Below are 15582 nucleotides of genomic sequence, written 5' to 3'. Positions count from 1 at the left end.
TGTATTACATTTTTTTTTTGAAGGAAATTTGTATTACATTTAGTCCTTTGACAATTAACATTTTCAAATTAGGTGATACAAATTGCATAGTCATGCACCTAATTTAAAAATGTTAATAGCCAATGACTAAATGTGATACAAATTGAATAGTCATGTACCTAATTTAAAAATTTTAATAATCAAAAACTAAAATTGATACGTGTATTATAGTCGAGCGACTAAAAATGATATTTTCCTAATTTAACATATTTATAAATTTTCAAGTCACGAGACTAATCTAAAAACATAATAAATGTGAATTAAGGTTATACCCCTCATTTATGTCCGTTTTTTCCGTTAAGTTTTTTTGTACATTATGCTATAAAAGTTGTACTACATAATATTTTGGACAAATATACCCCTACCGTTATAACTTCCGTTATCTTTTCCACTATTGTTACTATGCACATGCATCCACCATATATTTTCTTATCTTTTTCAATAATAATAATAATAATATATACACATTAAATATTAGAGTTATATGTTAGTTAGTTTTTAAAATATAAATATCTAATTTATAAAAATATTTTACATTTTTATTATTATTATTATTATTTACTATATTAAACTTTAAATAAATTTAAAATTTTAATAAAAATACTAATATTGGGCACCTATATTTTGCGCATCGCGCATAAGAAAAACTAGTAAAATATTTAAATGGTAATACCATCTCATTTCTCCAAATTAAATTGGGTGAACTAAGCCTATGCTAGCTAACTAGCTTTAAGTTTTAACAGGAAGATTAGCCCGTGGTCGTGTTTAATGAATTTGTTATTAAATACAAAAAACCGCCTCCCCATTCCACATCATCTGGGCCCCACTCCCGAACCTTCATTTCCTCTCTTTCTTCGTCGCGAAGAGAACAACGCTCTCTACCCCTCTTTTACTTTCCGTAGATCACCGGCGGGTGTCTCTGCTAATTCACCGGCGATGCACGAAACTGAGCTTGGCGATCTGTCCGACGACGCTGATTACGCTGCCTCTATGCAACAGGTATGGCATCTCTGTAGCCACAATCTTCATCAGTCACACAAACACTGACATACACAAACACTCATTTATTATGCACATAAGAAAATGTGTTTGGGGATTTGGATACTGAATTAGGAATACCTTCCTCTAGCTATTTTTATTTTTGTGGTTTATTGATGAAATCAATTCATCATTATCGTGAACTTTTTTGAGCGTGGAGCATTAGCGGTATACCCAACTTCCTTTTTAATTTACTGAATAATTCGGTAATATCAATTTTGTGGTCAAGTTGATTTTCCAGCAGTGCGCTGAGCTAGCTTTGATTGAACGGGATGGGAGTATGTTTTTCAGTGAATTAATGTTTTTCTTAAGCGGAAAGGTTATCTTTGTCAGTTATAATTTAATCCCAACTCTTTGTAGTTGTTAAAATCTTTAATACTCATCAATGCTGTTGACTGTCTTTGAATAACTTTGATGGCTAGGCAATACTGTGCAATTTGCATTTTATAATGTCAATTGCTGCTGTAATTTAATCTATTTTATTCATTGATTTCTTTTAGAGTAGTTTTAGTTCTTCTTTGGTGTCCAATTTGTGAATTAAATTAGGACTTTTTTGTTTGATTACTTGTGTTAGGGTTCAGCAACTATGACTCGAAATGATAGTACTAATAGTAGACAGAGTTCATCAAGTGAGCCAGATGGGGCAGAAATAGTGTACCTGAAGGATAACGTGACAATTCATCCCACACAGTATGCATCAGAAAGGATTAGTGGTAGATTGAAGCTGATTAAGCAAGGGAACTCTCTATTCATGGTATTATTGTACTCTCTCATTGCTGTTGATATTGCTACGTGATTCCAACTTGGAATTTTTAGTATCCAATGAGAACAATTTGTTCTTCATGTAATTAATTGCTTGCAAATGTGGTGTGTCTGCTATTAGTTTGTGATTCTTCTCATGGCTTGTCATGATTTTGGTACTCTCATCGAATGGTCAGGAAGGATTTTAAAATTCTTTTTTTTTTTCCCCTCTTTTAAAATATGGACATAAATAATCAAGTGAAAAACATATGCTTTGATTTTATGTCAGAAATATTTTTAGACAGCTGAAGAAGCTTGATGGAGGAGAGGGATGGATACTAGACTATTTTTTGTTTTTCTCTGTAGTATACTAATATTGGCAGTTAATTAAATGGTTTAAGTTGGCATTTATGTTCAACTAATTATGAATTGTTTTTATTGTGGCAGACATGGATTCCTTACAAAGGACAAAGCTCAAGTGCAAGGTTATCTGAGAAAGGTTAGTCTCAAGACCTCAAGCTATATGTTGATGTAAAGCACTTGAAAAAATTTGCACAGAACACATACCTGTGATTTCTTTCGTCTTTAATGTTTCTTTTTCTATTTAAATATTTTGCTCCAGATAGAAATCTTTACACTATAAGGGCAGTTCCATTTTCGGGTGTTAGGTCAATTCGCAGGCACACACCAACACTTGGATGGCAGTATGTTATTGTAGTTCTATCGTCAGGTATGCCTACTGGATACTGAAGCAATATTCCTCATATTCTTCTCTTTGGAAATTATTCATCATTTTTAGAGGTCTTTAATGTGTATGGTTGAGAACCATATCTTTTTGGTAAAGACTAAAGAGAAAGGTCTGAAAATGTTAATGACTTTATGGACTTTATAAGAATTTCATATCTATGCTCGGCATTTGTGTTAAGTTTTTCGAAATACTAAACTGTTCTCTGCATCTTTTGGTGTTCTCTTTTATGAAAAAGAAGTATTACTTATTAAAAAGGAAATGAACAATACTAAACTAAACAAAAAATATTCGAGAATTATTTGGCCAACTGTTCTAATAGTGTAACTAATATGTATATGCTTCAATTTGAGCCTTGTTTGGCGATGAACTAGAGTTTAGCTAGATGTGAAATTTGTAGCATCTCTCAGAAAATTAGGCAACAATTTTTTAATTGTTATGACAAGTACAAGTCAAATAATTATCATGGTACAAGTGTGAATATAGAAGGCACTTGGTTTATGTTTTGCTATTCTTATCTAAAAGTTAAGCGAAACCAAATTGAGACTTATGAAGTCTATCCCTAACTCCCTTCTACATCTTTGTCTTTAATTATTGTTCTAAAGTACTCCCACTGCAAGCAATTTGAAGTCTAAAGTGGGATTTGCTATAAAATATAGAATCAGGTTTTAGCAAAGTGGTCTATCGTGGGGTATAACTTTTGAAGCTTGTTGAACACAAGACACTTGTTAAAGAAACACAATGTATATATGTGAGTACTACTTGTGGAATGAGGCAAAACAATAATTCATTCATTCTATCTCTATCTTTTTATATTTATAATGTGGTATCATGGCAATAAGATAGGTATGACACGAAAAAGACGAAACCTAGATGGTACGTGCATGCTATTGAAGGAGGGGATCAAAATTGAAACTTAGGAACTTAGAATAGGGAGGGGGGGGGGNACATGGATTCCTTACAAAGGACAAAGCTCAAGTGCAAGGTTATCTGAGAAAGGTTAGTCTCAAGACCTCAAGCTATATGTTGATGTAAAGCACTTGAAAAAATTTGCACAGAACACATACCTGTGATTTCTTTCGTCTTTAATGTTTCTTTTTCTATTTAAATATTTTGCTCCAGATAGAAATCTTTACACTATAAGGGCAGTTCCATTTTCGGGTGTTAGGTCAATTCGCAGGCACACACCAACACTTGGATGGCAGTATGTTATTGTAGTTCTATCGTCAGGTATGCCTACTGGATACTGAAGCAATATTCCTCATATTCTTCTCTTTGGAAATTATTCATCATTTTTAGAGGTCTTTAATGTGTATGGTTGAGAACCATATCTTTTTGGTAAAGACTAAAGAGAAAGGTCTGAAAATGTTAATGACTTTATGGACTTTATAAGAATTTCATATCTATGCTCGGCATTTGTGTTAAGTTTTTCGAAATACTAAACTGTTCTCTGCATCTTTTGGTGTTCTCTTTTATGAAAAAGAAGTATTACTTATTAAAAAGGAAATGAACAATACTAAACTAAACAAAAAATATTCGAGAATTATTTGGCCAACTGTTCTAATAGTGTAACTAATATGTATATGCTTCAATTTGAGCCTTGTTTGGCGATGAACTAGAGTTTAGCTAGATGTGAAATTTGTAGCATCTCTCAGAAAATTAGGCAACAATTTTTTAATTGTTATGACAAGTACAAGTCAAATAATTATCATGGTACAAGTGTGAATATAGAAGGCACTTGGTTTATGTTTTGCTATTCTTATCTAAAAGTTAAGCGAAACCAAATTGAGACTTATGAAGTCTATCCCTAACTCCCTTCTACATCTTTGTCTTTAATTATTGTTCTAAAGTACTCCCACTGCAAGCAATTTGAAGTCTAAAGTGGGATTTGCTATAAAATATAGAATCAGGTTTTAGCAAAGTGGTCTATCGTGGGGTATAACTTTTGAAGCTTGTTGAACACAAGACACTTGTTAAAGAAACACAATGTATATATGTGAGTACTACTTGTGGAATGAGGCAAAACAATAATTCATTCATTCTATCTCTATCTTTTTATATTTATAATGTGGTATCATGGCAATAAGATAGGTATGACACGAAAAAGACGAAACCTAGATGGTACGTGCATGCTATTGAAGGAGGGGATCAAAATTGAAACTTAGGAACTTAGAATAGGGGGGGGGGGGGGGGGCTAGAGAAGGAAGTCATGCCATCATGTGCGGATGTGCCACCTAGTCCATGCGCTTCTGATGATGCACACCACTATAGTCCGTATGTGAGACTTAGTTTCTCTTCTTGTTAGTACAAAAGCAATTGGTTTTAAGTTGGTGTATGTGGTGAAAACAAATCTTGATGGTTCGATTACTAGGTTGAAAGTAAAGGTTATGCCCAAAAATGTGGTCTGGAGATACCGATAATTCTTCTATTGTGGCCAAGTTGACCTGTGTTCAAGTTTTATTTCATTGGCTGCTAGTAATCATTGGCCTATGGATTAGATAGATGTCACGAATGCATTTGTTCAAGGTGATTTGTGGGAAGAACAATGCATGTAGGAACTACCTAGTTTTGTTAATCATGGGAAGTATAGCAAATTATGCAAATTAAAGAAATTGTACAGACTAAAACAATCTCCTTGAGCATGGTTTGGACTTTTAGTAATGTTGTGGTAGTATTTGGTTTGCAAAGAAGTGTTGGTGAGCATGTTTTATTTTTCAAGCATAGTAATGGTGGATGTATCTTGTTTAGAGTATATGTTGATTGTAGTACACTCACAGGAAATGATGCAAGAATAATTGATGCTCTCAAGTCCTTTCTCCGGGCAAGATTTCATAGTAAGGACTCGGGTATGATGCATATTTTGGGAATTGAAGTTACTCAATCCAAGAAAGGGATATTACTCTCTTAAGAGAGAATATGTATTGGATTTATTTGAGAGTACTGGGCTACTGGCTTATGCAAAGCAATGTGAGACTCCTATATGACGTAGCAGGTGAGTAGGGAGCATTTTATGATCTAGAAAGACAGAAGACTAGTTTGTATGCTTACCTGTCTAATTATCGTTCATTTGGATATCACTTGTAAGTGTGATCAATCAATTCATGGAAACCCTAAAGTTTCTCAATGCGAAGTGATAATTTGAGTTGTGAAATAATGAAATATTTAAAGAGTGGACTGAGATAAGGTATTTGGTAAGAAATCATGAATACTGAAGTATTGAAGCGTTTATGGATACTGATTGGTTGGATCACCAAGTAACAAGAAGTCAACTATAGGATATTGTGATTTTGTGGGATAGTGGGAGGATCTTTGGTCGCATGGGGGAGCAAGAAGTGGAATGTGGTAGCAAGGCAAGTTGCAGACAATGTTGTAGAAGGCACTAGGTGCTAGTCGGGTGCCCGGGGGCGGGAGGCACCTAGCGCCTAGGCGGCCTAGTAATTAGAAAAAATAGAAGGCAGTGTTCCAGAGAGGCAGAGACAATAAATATAAATCAACAGTAGAAGGCAGTGTTCTAGAGACAATGCATTCAACCAAGGCATTTTGTAAGAGGTGTAGTCGACGAGGTGCAGGCGAGGGACAGAAGACGACGAGGTGCAAGCGAGGTTGGCGACGATGGACGATGACAAGGCAACTTTGCATAGCGACTGCGACGATGATCAGACGAGGATGCTGAGGAGGACTGGTTGTTGCGACGACGATTGTGATGGCAAGGACTAGATGGGGATGCTCGGACGCTAAGGCTTTGCGGCTGTGGAAAGGGCAACGCTCGATGCTTTGAACTTCATTTTTTTTTAATTAGATTAGGGTCGACTGAGTTGGGCGCCGAGGGCGCCTATTCAGCCGGCTGCCTATAAGACGCCTAGGGTTTAAATCCCCTCAGCCTAGAGGCCCTAATCGGTGCCTAGTATGATTTTTACAACACTAGACTGCAAAATCTAAGTATTGTGCTATAGCCTAAATAGCCTGTTAACTTATGTGAATATATAATCCATATAGGATATTGGCATCTGGAATACAACTAAACTTATGGTGTGACAATTTGGCAACTATTTATATTTTTAACAATCTAGTCTTCCATTAATGGACAAATATTCAAGTGGACTGCCATTTTGTATGAGAAAGGTTCAGCAAAGATTAATTTCTACCTCATACATAAATAGCAGGGGACAATTAGTTGTTCTATTTACCGAAGGGTTCAATAGAAATAGAATTAATTATATTTGTAAACCCATGGCTATTTTGGACAAATTATTTATGTGCGACAAACTTGCATAATTGGTATCTATGTTCTAGCTTGAGGGGGAGGGTTGAACACAAATGAAAACCTATTTGTTAGGAAACACAACATCAAAACCATAAGTGGAGTCTCACAATCACTGTATATATGTGTGTGTGTACTAACACTTGTTAAATGAAGCAAGAGCAATAATTTAAAATTTTTATCTTTATCTTTTTATATTTATAACGAAGCTCAAAATTACAAGAAGTAGAACCTGGGGGAAGCTTAAATAGAGCTGAATTCAAAAATAGAATCCATATAGCTAACCCCAGATTATTTACGATTAGGGAAATAAAAAGAAAATGTCAACTCTTAATTTTTGGACCAGTGAATTACTGGCATGGTGTGATATTACTGCTAATCTCTGACTGGTTCAATTTCAATTTTCACCTAGTATATATCAATTTAATTTCCTTAATGATACTATTATTTTGTAGGACTGGCTTTTCCTCCACTTTACTTCTACAATGGTGGAGTTCGAGAGTTTCTTGCCACAGTTAAGCAACATGTTGTTCTTGCGAGGTTGGTTCTGTGATATGCCATTCTTTTCTTGTTGTGATGCCAAGTGCTCCTTTGTTTAATGACAAATGATCTCATTTCTGCCACCAAGTAGAACAACATTCAAAACTTTAACATTTCCATTTGCAAATGTTTAGCAATTTCTACCTGATTCAATGGGATTCAAAAATTCCTCCGTTTTGGTCTCTTCTTATTCTTCTATATTTCTTTATCAAATCTTTTTGGAATAAATGTATGTAATAACTATTCTTTCATTAATCAAGCCAAAACTATTATTTTTAAGCTCTATTAAATTGGCTCTTTAAGTCACCAAGGGATACCTTTAGGCTTTATCAACATGATTTGGCATGGGTGTGGGTATTGGATTTATGCTGAATTCTTCCTGATTTGAAGTGTGGTGATGACTGCAACAAAGCAATGGGAGTCTTAAGTTTGAGAGCTCAAGCCTTTGCCGTTGTTTGTTAGAGATTAAAGGTTAATCTGAGGAAGTGAAATTTGAAATCAGCTAGGGTAATAATTTGACTTTGTAGGGCCCTCTTGACTGGGTCGAACTTTATCAATTTTTTTGAATAATTATGGGGCCATTGACTGAAATGGGCAAGTTTCAAAAGGAGTGAACAAAAATGGGCAACTTTTGAAACATGGACAAAAAAAGGAGAAACTCCTTTGGGACTTGTGTTTTTGGTAAAAAACGCAAGTCCCAATGGAGTTTCTCAAATTTGCCAAATGATTTTTTTTTTTTTTTTTGCCTAAAATTTTGTTAGTATGAATACGACAAACGACTTGCGTTGTCGTATGTATCACTACGGATGATAAACTCAAGTCCCACTTGAGTGTCTCAATATATATATATATATATATATATATATATTTGCCAGAGAGGGCATGAGTTTCCTAGAGAGAGGGCATATAATTTCTTTGGGGGGATAGAGACCCAAAGAAAGATTCCCAATACCCTGAGAATTAGAAAACCCTAAACGCCTCAACTTTAAATCTCTTAGAGCACACAAATACTGCATGGCTTGATTAGTGGACTCCATAGAACAGTCGCTGCAGTCCCACGATGTCCTTCACCGCTTTCTGCAACTCTTTTTTGAGCTCTGCCACCTTCTCCTCCACTAAGCCTCGACTTGCATTTCCGGCGAACATTTCCAGCAATTTTTTTTTTTGAGACACGCAAGTGGGACTTGAGTTTATACGAGAAATGCAAGTCCGACTTGCGTTTATCATCCGTAGCAATACATACCGTATTTTAGGCAAAAAAAATAAAAATTTCATTTAGCAAATTTGAGAAACTCCGTTGGGAACTCAAGTCCCAAAGGAGTTTCTCCTTTTCTTGGCCATGTTTTAAAAGTTGCCCATTTTTGTCCACTCCTTTTGAAACTTGCCCATTTCAGTCAATGAGCCAATAATTATGACTGCACTCTTGGGGCCACTATTTGGCCCAAATCTTTTCAAGCAGCAGTTCCCTTGTTGTCACTTATTATTTTTGTCGTCTTAAAAAAAGTGAAAATAATAAAAAAAACAGGTATGTATGTTCAAATAAAATTTGATTTTGAAAATAGCTCCTAGTCGTTTGCATCAATGTCTTACTTTCATAATGGAGAGTAATTTAACCACGACCAGAATCTTGTAAATACTATATCTATGTATGCAATGGCAGTGTGCCCTTATAAAATTTGAGGAAACGGTTGATTGAGTGTGAGGACAAGTTGTTTGTACTTTACGTGTTCCTTTGTACTTGGTATTTAGAACTTGAGTGCATAATTAATAAATACAATTTCTGGATCTGTTTGCAATTTCTAATTGTGGGTTGTTGCAAATTAACAAGTGAGCTTATTTTACCACTATTTTTGACATGCAAAGTATTTCTAGATTCTTATAGGATAAACTTTATATCCAGGTCAGCTGAAGATTCCAATGTATTTCTTGTGAATGATTTTCAGGATCCCCTACAGGTGCCTAGTTATTTTCTAGTTATTAGCTTGATTGTCGAAGTAATCTGCAAAAATGGATTTTGCCTAAAAGATGCTTTCTTCATGATTATCTTTCACTTTTCATTTGGAGCTTTGGTTTTCATTTTACAGAGAACTCTCTCTTCCTTGGAGCTCTCTAGGGCAGTTTCTGTAGCAGGTAGTGCATCTTTTTCTGTTGCTGCTAGTGAATCACAATTCAGCGGGGCTGATGGGGAAGCTTCTGATAGGACATCAGCATATGCTGAACAAAGTGGGAGGCCAAGGCAAAAGCATAATGACCCTGCTCGAGATCTGTCAATTAATGTGCTAGAGAAATTTTCACTTGTAACTAGATTTGCTCGTGAAGCAACATCTCAACTTTTCCATGAAACTTACAGTGATAGTTTTATCTCTAATGAGAGGAAGAAGAATGATCAGTCGAGGCTTGATTATCCTCATACCACATCAGATGTTGCGCAGAATGTTTTGGAAGCAGTTCCTATACCCTCTGATCCTGTTGAGGTAACAGACTTCTTCCTTTATTAACCCGTGGAATAGCATGGAAAACAATTCATGTGTATCAACTCTCAATAAAGTTGATTATGTTTGGCATTGACAAATGACAATGATTATGCTATTAGTCTAATTCTCAAATGTTTTTGATGTTGTGTATGAAATAGCTGTGTAGTTACTAATTTTGAATATGCAGCTATGCCTTGGTCTTGTCAATGTTAGGTACATGAGGTTTATGTGTGAATGCCTGAATGGAATCCTATTCCTGAGGATAAATAAAATTTTGTAAATTTCTGTCCTCAGTATTAGCTTAAACTTTTACTTGAGATGGAACATTTCAATATTGTATTATTATTATTATTATTATTATTATATTATTATTACTATTATTGTTGTTGTTGTTGTTACTTTTATTACTATTACTACTATTATTACTGTTGTTGTCCATGCACTACCTGTCAAAAAAATAACACATCATTTATAGTACTTAAGAAGTGTTATATAAGCTGTGAGGCTCTTTTTAATATGTTGCCACAAGTAAGTTAGGTTTTACATCTTATTCTCTCCTATTACTCTTTTAGACTAAAACATCCAGAAGTCTGTCCAAAACTATCTTATCGATAGAAAGTGCTATATGAAACTATCTTTTTTTGTTTTACTCAATTTCTTCCCCTCAAGGTGCCACTGTTGTCTCACTTCAAATAAAACATGTCTTATATGTGTGTTTTTTTTTATTTATTTTATTATTATTATTTTTTCTCATATTGAACTTATACTGTTCAACATTCATGTCATATAACTTTGTTGGCCTAATAGTCACTTGATAACACTTCCATTTGCCTTCTTAACACTTGATAACACTTCCGTTTGCCTTCTTAGAAATAGTTGAATTGTTTTTTCCATTTCAACTGAAATCTATTGTTGTTAGAGAGGGGATGCATTTAAAATTTATTTAATATCTTCTATGAACCCTCAGATGTATTTTACGATCTTTTGATGGGCCAAAAATAGTTGGGTTTGGAACTATGGATCAAGCTTTGACTTGAGTTTACCTTTAGCAAGTGCTTTGTACTTTCACTCTTCAATTCTTCAATCTAATTTTTTTTTTTATTTTTTATTTTTTTTTTAAAATTTTGCAGATTGAAAAATTATCCCTAGTATGGGGCAAACCACGCCAGCCCCCCTTGAGGTCAGAAGAGGTAAAGGACCTTTTTCCCCCACTTCCTAATATGGCAGCTTTGAAAATTGCAATGTGTTGACACTTGTAGTATATAGCCTTCATATCCCTTATTTTGTTATAAAAATGATACGCAAGTCGGTAATTGACTGCTCACCAAAGGTATCTTGTAATTTGTTTGTGGAGATTAGTACTCTATTACTTTTCTGTGCATTCCTTTTGTAAGGGATTACTTGGACCCTGTGGAGTTAAGCTCATGTATTTCTTAGTACTATTTGCATATTATTGGCCTAAAACTCCAGCAGGTGCAATTGACACTATCCCTTGTTAGGCACGGACTACTGTTCGTAGGTAATGAATGTGTTTGTATTTACTGTGATGAAAGTAAAATGGAAATGAACCTATTTATACAAGCTAAGGAATGTACAGAACCACACAATTCAAATTTCAAACTAAGGATTTAGAGTAATACTCTCAACTAGAACCTATTTTCTCTAACACTCACCCTCAAGCTGGAGCATAAATATCAAACATGCCCAGCCTGTTACATATATATGAAACCCGACTCCTGCTCAGCCCTTTCGTGAACACATCAGCTAATTGATCACCACTACGAACGTGCACAGCAGATATCAGTCCTTGTTGAACTTTCTCTCGTACAAAATGACAATCAACCTCAATATGCTTTGTCCGCTCGTGAAAAACTGGATTGTTTGTAATATGTATAGCAGCACGATATGACATGCCTACCTGCTTTTCCAGGGGTTTCTAATATCTATTTGACAAACAAAATGTTAAATTGTTAATGAAATGCTAGCCTAAGAATTCTTTCTTACATGAATTCTGATACTAGATTACTGTAGTCTTTTGCTTCCTAAATCCATGTTTCTATCCAGTGGGTTTCTTTCTTGGATTCTGAAGGAAGAGTTTTGGATCCACAAGCCTTGAGAAAGAGGATCTTTTATGGTGGAGTTGAACACAATCTGCGGAAAGAGGTTTATTTATTTATTTTTTAGGAGATGCTTTCTTTGTTTTGTAACAGAGGGCACTTGTTAACTGTTTGTGGTTGCAGGTCTGGGCATTCTTGTTGGGATATCATTCATATGATTCAACTTATGCAGAAAGGGAATATCTTGTTTCAGTTAAAAAGTCAGAATATGAAACCATTAAGAATCAATGGAAGGTTTGTTATTCTTAGCCTTAGCTCTTGTGCACCTTGCATTACTGGGTATGTTATCTGCATTCTCCTCTTGGTATTATTGTCAAGAACATATTGGAAAAACAGTTATAGGTAGTTGAAAATTCTAATTTCTTCAAGTTTGAGATTCAGAATTCTGTAGATATTGTCTGTTTTTACGTCTTAAAAATAAGATGGGTTGCTGGCATCATAATGTTAATTTAGTAATGGTTTTGCACATTGTTTTGTTCATTTTGGATGTTAGAATTATGCCTTTATTCCTGTACACATGCTCAGTCTGCTTGTTGTTTAAGACTCTTATATGATGGTTTTTGTTGCTCTCAATCTTCGGCTCTTGCCAAGTCAAAAGAGATTATATCATAACATGAACTTTGATTGCATATAATATAAATAATTCTATTGCAGTTGGATTCCATATTTTAGTCTCTCACATGCCTATGGCGGATCTGATCGGTCTTATCCTGAAGAGAAGTCTTTGGTTGGTTTAAAAGTATTAATCTATTTTTATGAAGCTAGTTGCTTTTGGCCTTCATTTTTGTTTATGTGTTTTTCTTTTTCCTATTCTTAGCTTGTTTCTGAAATTGAGTCATTATAAATTTGTGTTTGAACATTGCTTTATGTTTCGTAGCTAATTGCCTTTTCTGGGTTGATAGAGCGGGAAAATGTTATCAATTTAAGTGTTATTTACATATTTACATATGTGTTATGCAGAGTATTTCAAGAGAACAAGCAAAGAGATTTACAAAATTCCGGGAAAGGAAAGGCCTTATTGAGAAAGATGTGGTATGCTTTAAACTTGTTCCATACCCGTGTCACAACTAAATTTTGTTAAAGATGCATATATTATTTGATTTTCCATTTTGTGAATGTTTTTTACTATTCTTTAGTACTACTACCATTCTAGTATTGTTGCTGTTACTGTTGCTATTCCTTACCTGTTTCATCAGGATTGAAACAACAGTAATTCTTCTTTTATTGATCAAATGAAAAAAATGTTAATTCTCCTTTTTCTCCTTGTATTTTAAGGTGAGGACTGACAGGACACTCCCCTTCTATGATGGGGACGAGAATCTTAATGTGAACCTTTTACATGACATACTGCTTACATACTCATTCTACAACTTTGATTTGGGTTACTGTCAGGTAATAAAAAAGTTCCTTTTCTACGTTTTGCTTGTTTAATTAAATTCAATGATTTGGGTTACCTTTTCTCCACATATATGTGATATCACAAATCTGTTGTTTTATTATGTAATGTTTGTTGTTCAATTTGTATCTTGCCAAGTTGCCAATAGCCACTTTAAGTTTTACCAATATAACAGTTCATAGCCCTGTTTCTTTAACTATACCAATATACCATTTAATGACATTTATTTTCTCTACTTGCCTCCTAATAAAAATGAAATTTGTATTTCGTTTTACTTGTAGGGTATGAGTGATCTTCTTTCTCCAATATTATATGTTATGGAAGATGAATCAGAATCATTTTGGTGCTTTGTTGCACTAATGGAGAGACTTGGGCCCAATTTTAATCGTGACCAGAATGGAATGCACTCACAGCTTTTTGCTTTATGCAAGGTTATCTCTCTCTCTCTCTCCCCCCCTTCTTCCCCTCCCCAAGTTTTGGTGAAATGTTTATATATAATATTGTGTGTGGGTGATAATTGATTCCTGGTCTCTTCTAACCAATTTGGTGTTTGTATTTTTATATGTGACCTATGTTTGGCAGCACGAGTGCATGAGTCTAAGATTGCCAAGCATTTAGGCTGTTGCGTCCAATCTCCATTCTTATTTTGTATCATAATGTTATTTTAGCCTCTTTCTAGTTGATTTCTTGTTTAATTGACTTGCCTGTTAAATTTATGCTTAACCTTGTGATAATTTATGTTTGAATAATTGCAGTTGGTGGAGTTGTTAGATAGCCCATTGCATAATTACTTCAACCAGAAGGACTGCTTGAATTACTTCTTCTGCTTTCGCTGGATACTCATACAATTCAAAAGGCAAGGAATAGAATTTCCTGACTCCCTTTATGTGCTATTTCGTTGCCATTCATTTCAATTTTCAAAGTTTTCTTTCGTGTGTTGATATTGTTAAAAGAGAATGAACCAAGAATAAAGAAAATTATTATATGTTTTCCTATAGAATTGATGTATTTAATTGTATGAATAGTTACAATAATAAGGGGGTATTATACTAAATTAGATTGCAGATGATAGGGAAACCTGAAATCCAACAAAGGGGTTATTATGTCTGTCCATGGGTTGTGTCTGTTTATGAATAGGTGCTTAAATAACAAATATGTGTCTCTATATATATGTACTATCTTTCTTCATTAGAAACATAGAATTATAGTAATATATTTATATTGTAATCTTTCAGTATTATATACATTTTTTCATTCCTTGATTCTTCATCTTTGCTTTTGCCTAACTGGCATGTGGTTGTTATTCTCCACCTGTCAGGCCTTTGGATCTTTCAAATTCAACAATCCTTCCATATCCAAGGTTCCTAACTTGTTGGGCAACCATCCTAATCTCCAATTTAGGAACATTCTAACTATTCTAACATACCCTGTCAAGTTGGAGCACATACAATATACCCAACTTGTACAGAAAAATGACAATTCTTGGCTTTCTTGCATTGCGAACTTACATAGAAATCATTGATAAAGATCTCCAATCTTGAAGCCTCAAGTTTAATTGTTTTTGTTGCTAGAATTGGTATTTAAATTGGATCTTGAGTAGGAAATAGGATACTTCTCACTTTGAGACAAGTAATTCTTTTAAATAGACAATAAGGAAAAGAAAAAACAAACAAGATTTCTTCTGCCTGCAGTTACTTGATGAGAAAAAGCATATTGAGGAAGAAAGAGCCAAACAAACTTCTTTGGAGTTGTCGTTGCAGTATAAAAATGGCAACAGGAAGGGGAAAGAATTGAATAAGGGGTATTTGTACTAGAAATCCATCTATCTCTGGGATACCTCCAATGAGCTAAAATACTATGGAAGTTAATCAAGTTAATTTCTATTTCTCCTAAGGGTGTGTTTGGAAAGCAAGAAAATGACTTTTGGAAAATGAGTTATTTTCCGAAAAATGAGTTCATTTCCCGTGTTTGTTTGCACTTAGGAAAACTGTCTGTGTGTTTGGTTCATTTTCCGGAAAATGAGTAGAAATGTATAATTATATATTTTTATTATTTTATTTAAAATATAAAAATATAAACTAACACTATTTTTAATTTATATAAAACAAAAAAAAAACAAGGAAAAAAAAAAAACCACCCCCCCCCCCCCCCCCCCCCCCCCCCCCCCCCCCCCCCCCCCCCCCCCCCCCCCCCCCCCCCCCCCCCCCCCCCCCCCCCCCCCCCCCCCCCCC

The 15582-nt window shown here is 34.7% G+C and overlaps 1 protein-coding gene across 1 annotated transcript in view; it reads left to right on the top strand.

Moving 5' to 3' along the window:
- The first annotated feature begins 856 nt into the window (after positions 1-856).
- Positions 857-15582, top strand: part of LOC116032185 (TBC1 domain family member 15) — a 17420-nt gene continuing 2694 nt past the window's right edge. Inside the window, exons 1-15 of the mRNA XM_031274631.1 lie at positions 857-1038; positions 1652-1831; positions 2266-2317; positions 2964-2981; positions 3686-3793; positions 7280-7364; positions 9265-9319; positions 9449-9838; positions 10969-11028; positions 11903-12001; positions 12079-12189; positions 12916-12987; positions 13231-13347; positions 13633-13782; positions 14107-14207. Coding sequence (XP_031130491.1) covers positions 976-1038; positions 1652-1831; positions 2266-2317; positions 2964-2981; positions 3686-3793; positions 7280-7364; positions 9265-9319; positions 9449-9838; positions 10969-11028; positions 11903-12001; positions 12079-12189; positions 12916-12987; positions 13231-13347; positions 13633-13782; positions 14107-14207 — 1661 coding nt within the window. The 5' untranslated portion in view covers positions 857-975. The remainder of the gene's footprint in view (positions 1039-1651; positions 1832-2265; positions 2318-2963; positions 2982-3685; positions 3794-7279; positions 7365-9264; positions 9320-9448; positions 9839-10968; positions 11029-11902; positions 12002-12078; positions 12190-12915; positions 12988-13230; positions 13348-13632; positions 13783-14106; positions 14208-15582) is intronic.

The sequence above is a fragment of the Ipomoea triloba genome, chromosome 10 (assembly GCF_003576645.1).
Source record: "Ipomoea triloba cultivar NCNSP0323 chromosome 10, ASM357664v1".
Lineage (NCBI taxonomy): Eukaryota > Viridiplantae > Streptophyta > Magnoliopsida > Solanales > Convolvulaceae > Ipomoea > Ipomoea triloba.
Note: the sequence above shows the minus strand (reverse complement) of the source record. Positions and strands in the feature narration are given on the sequence as shown.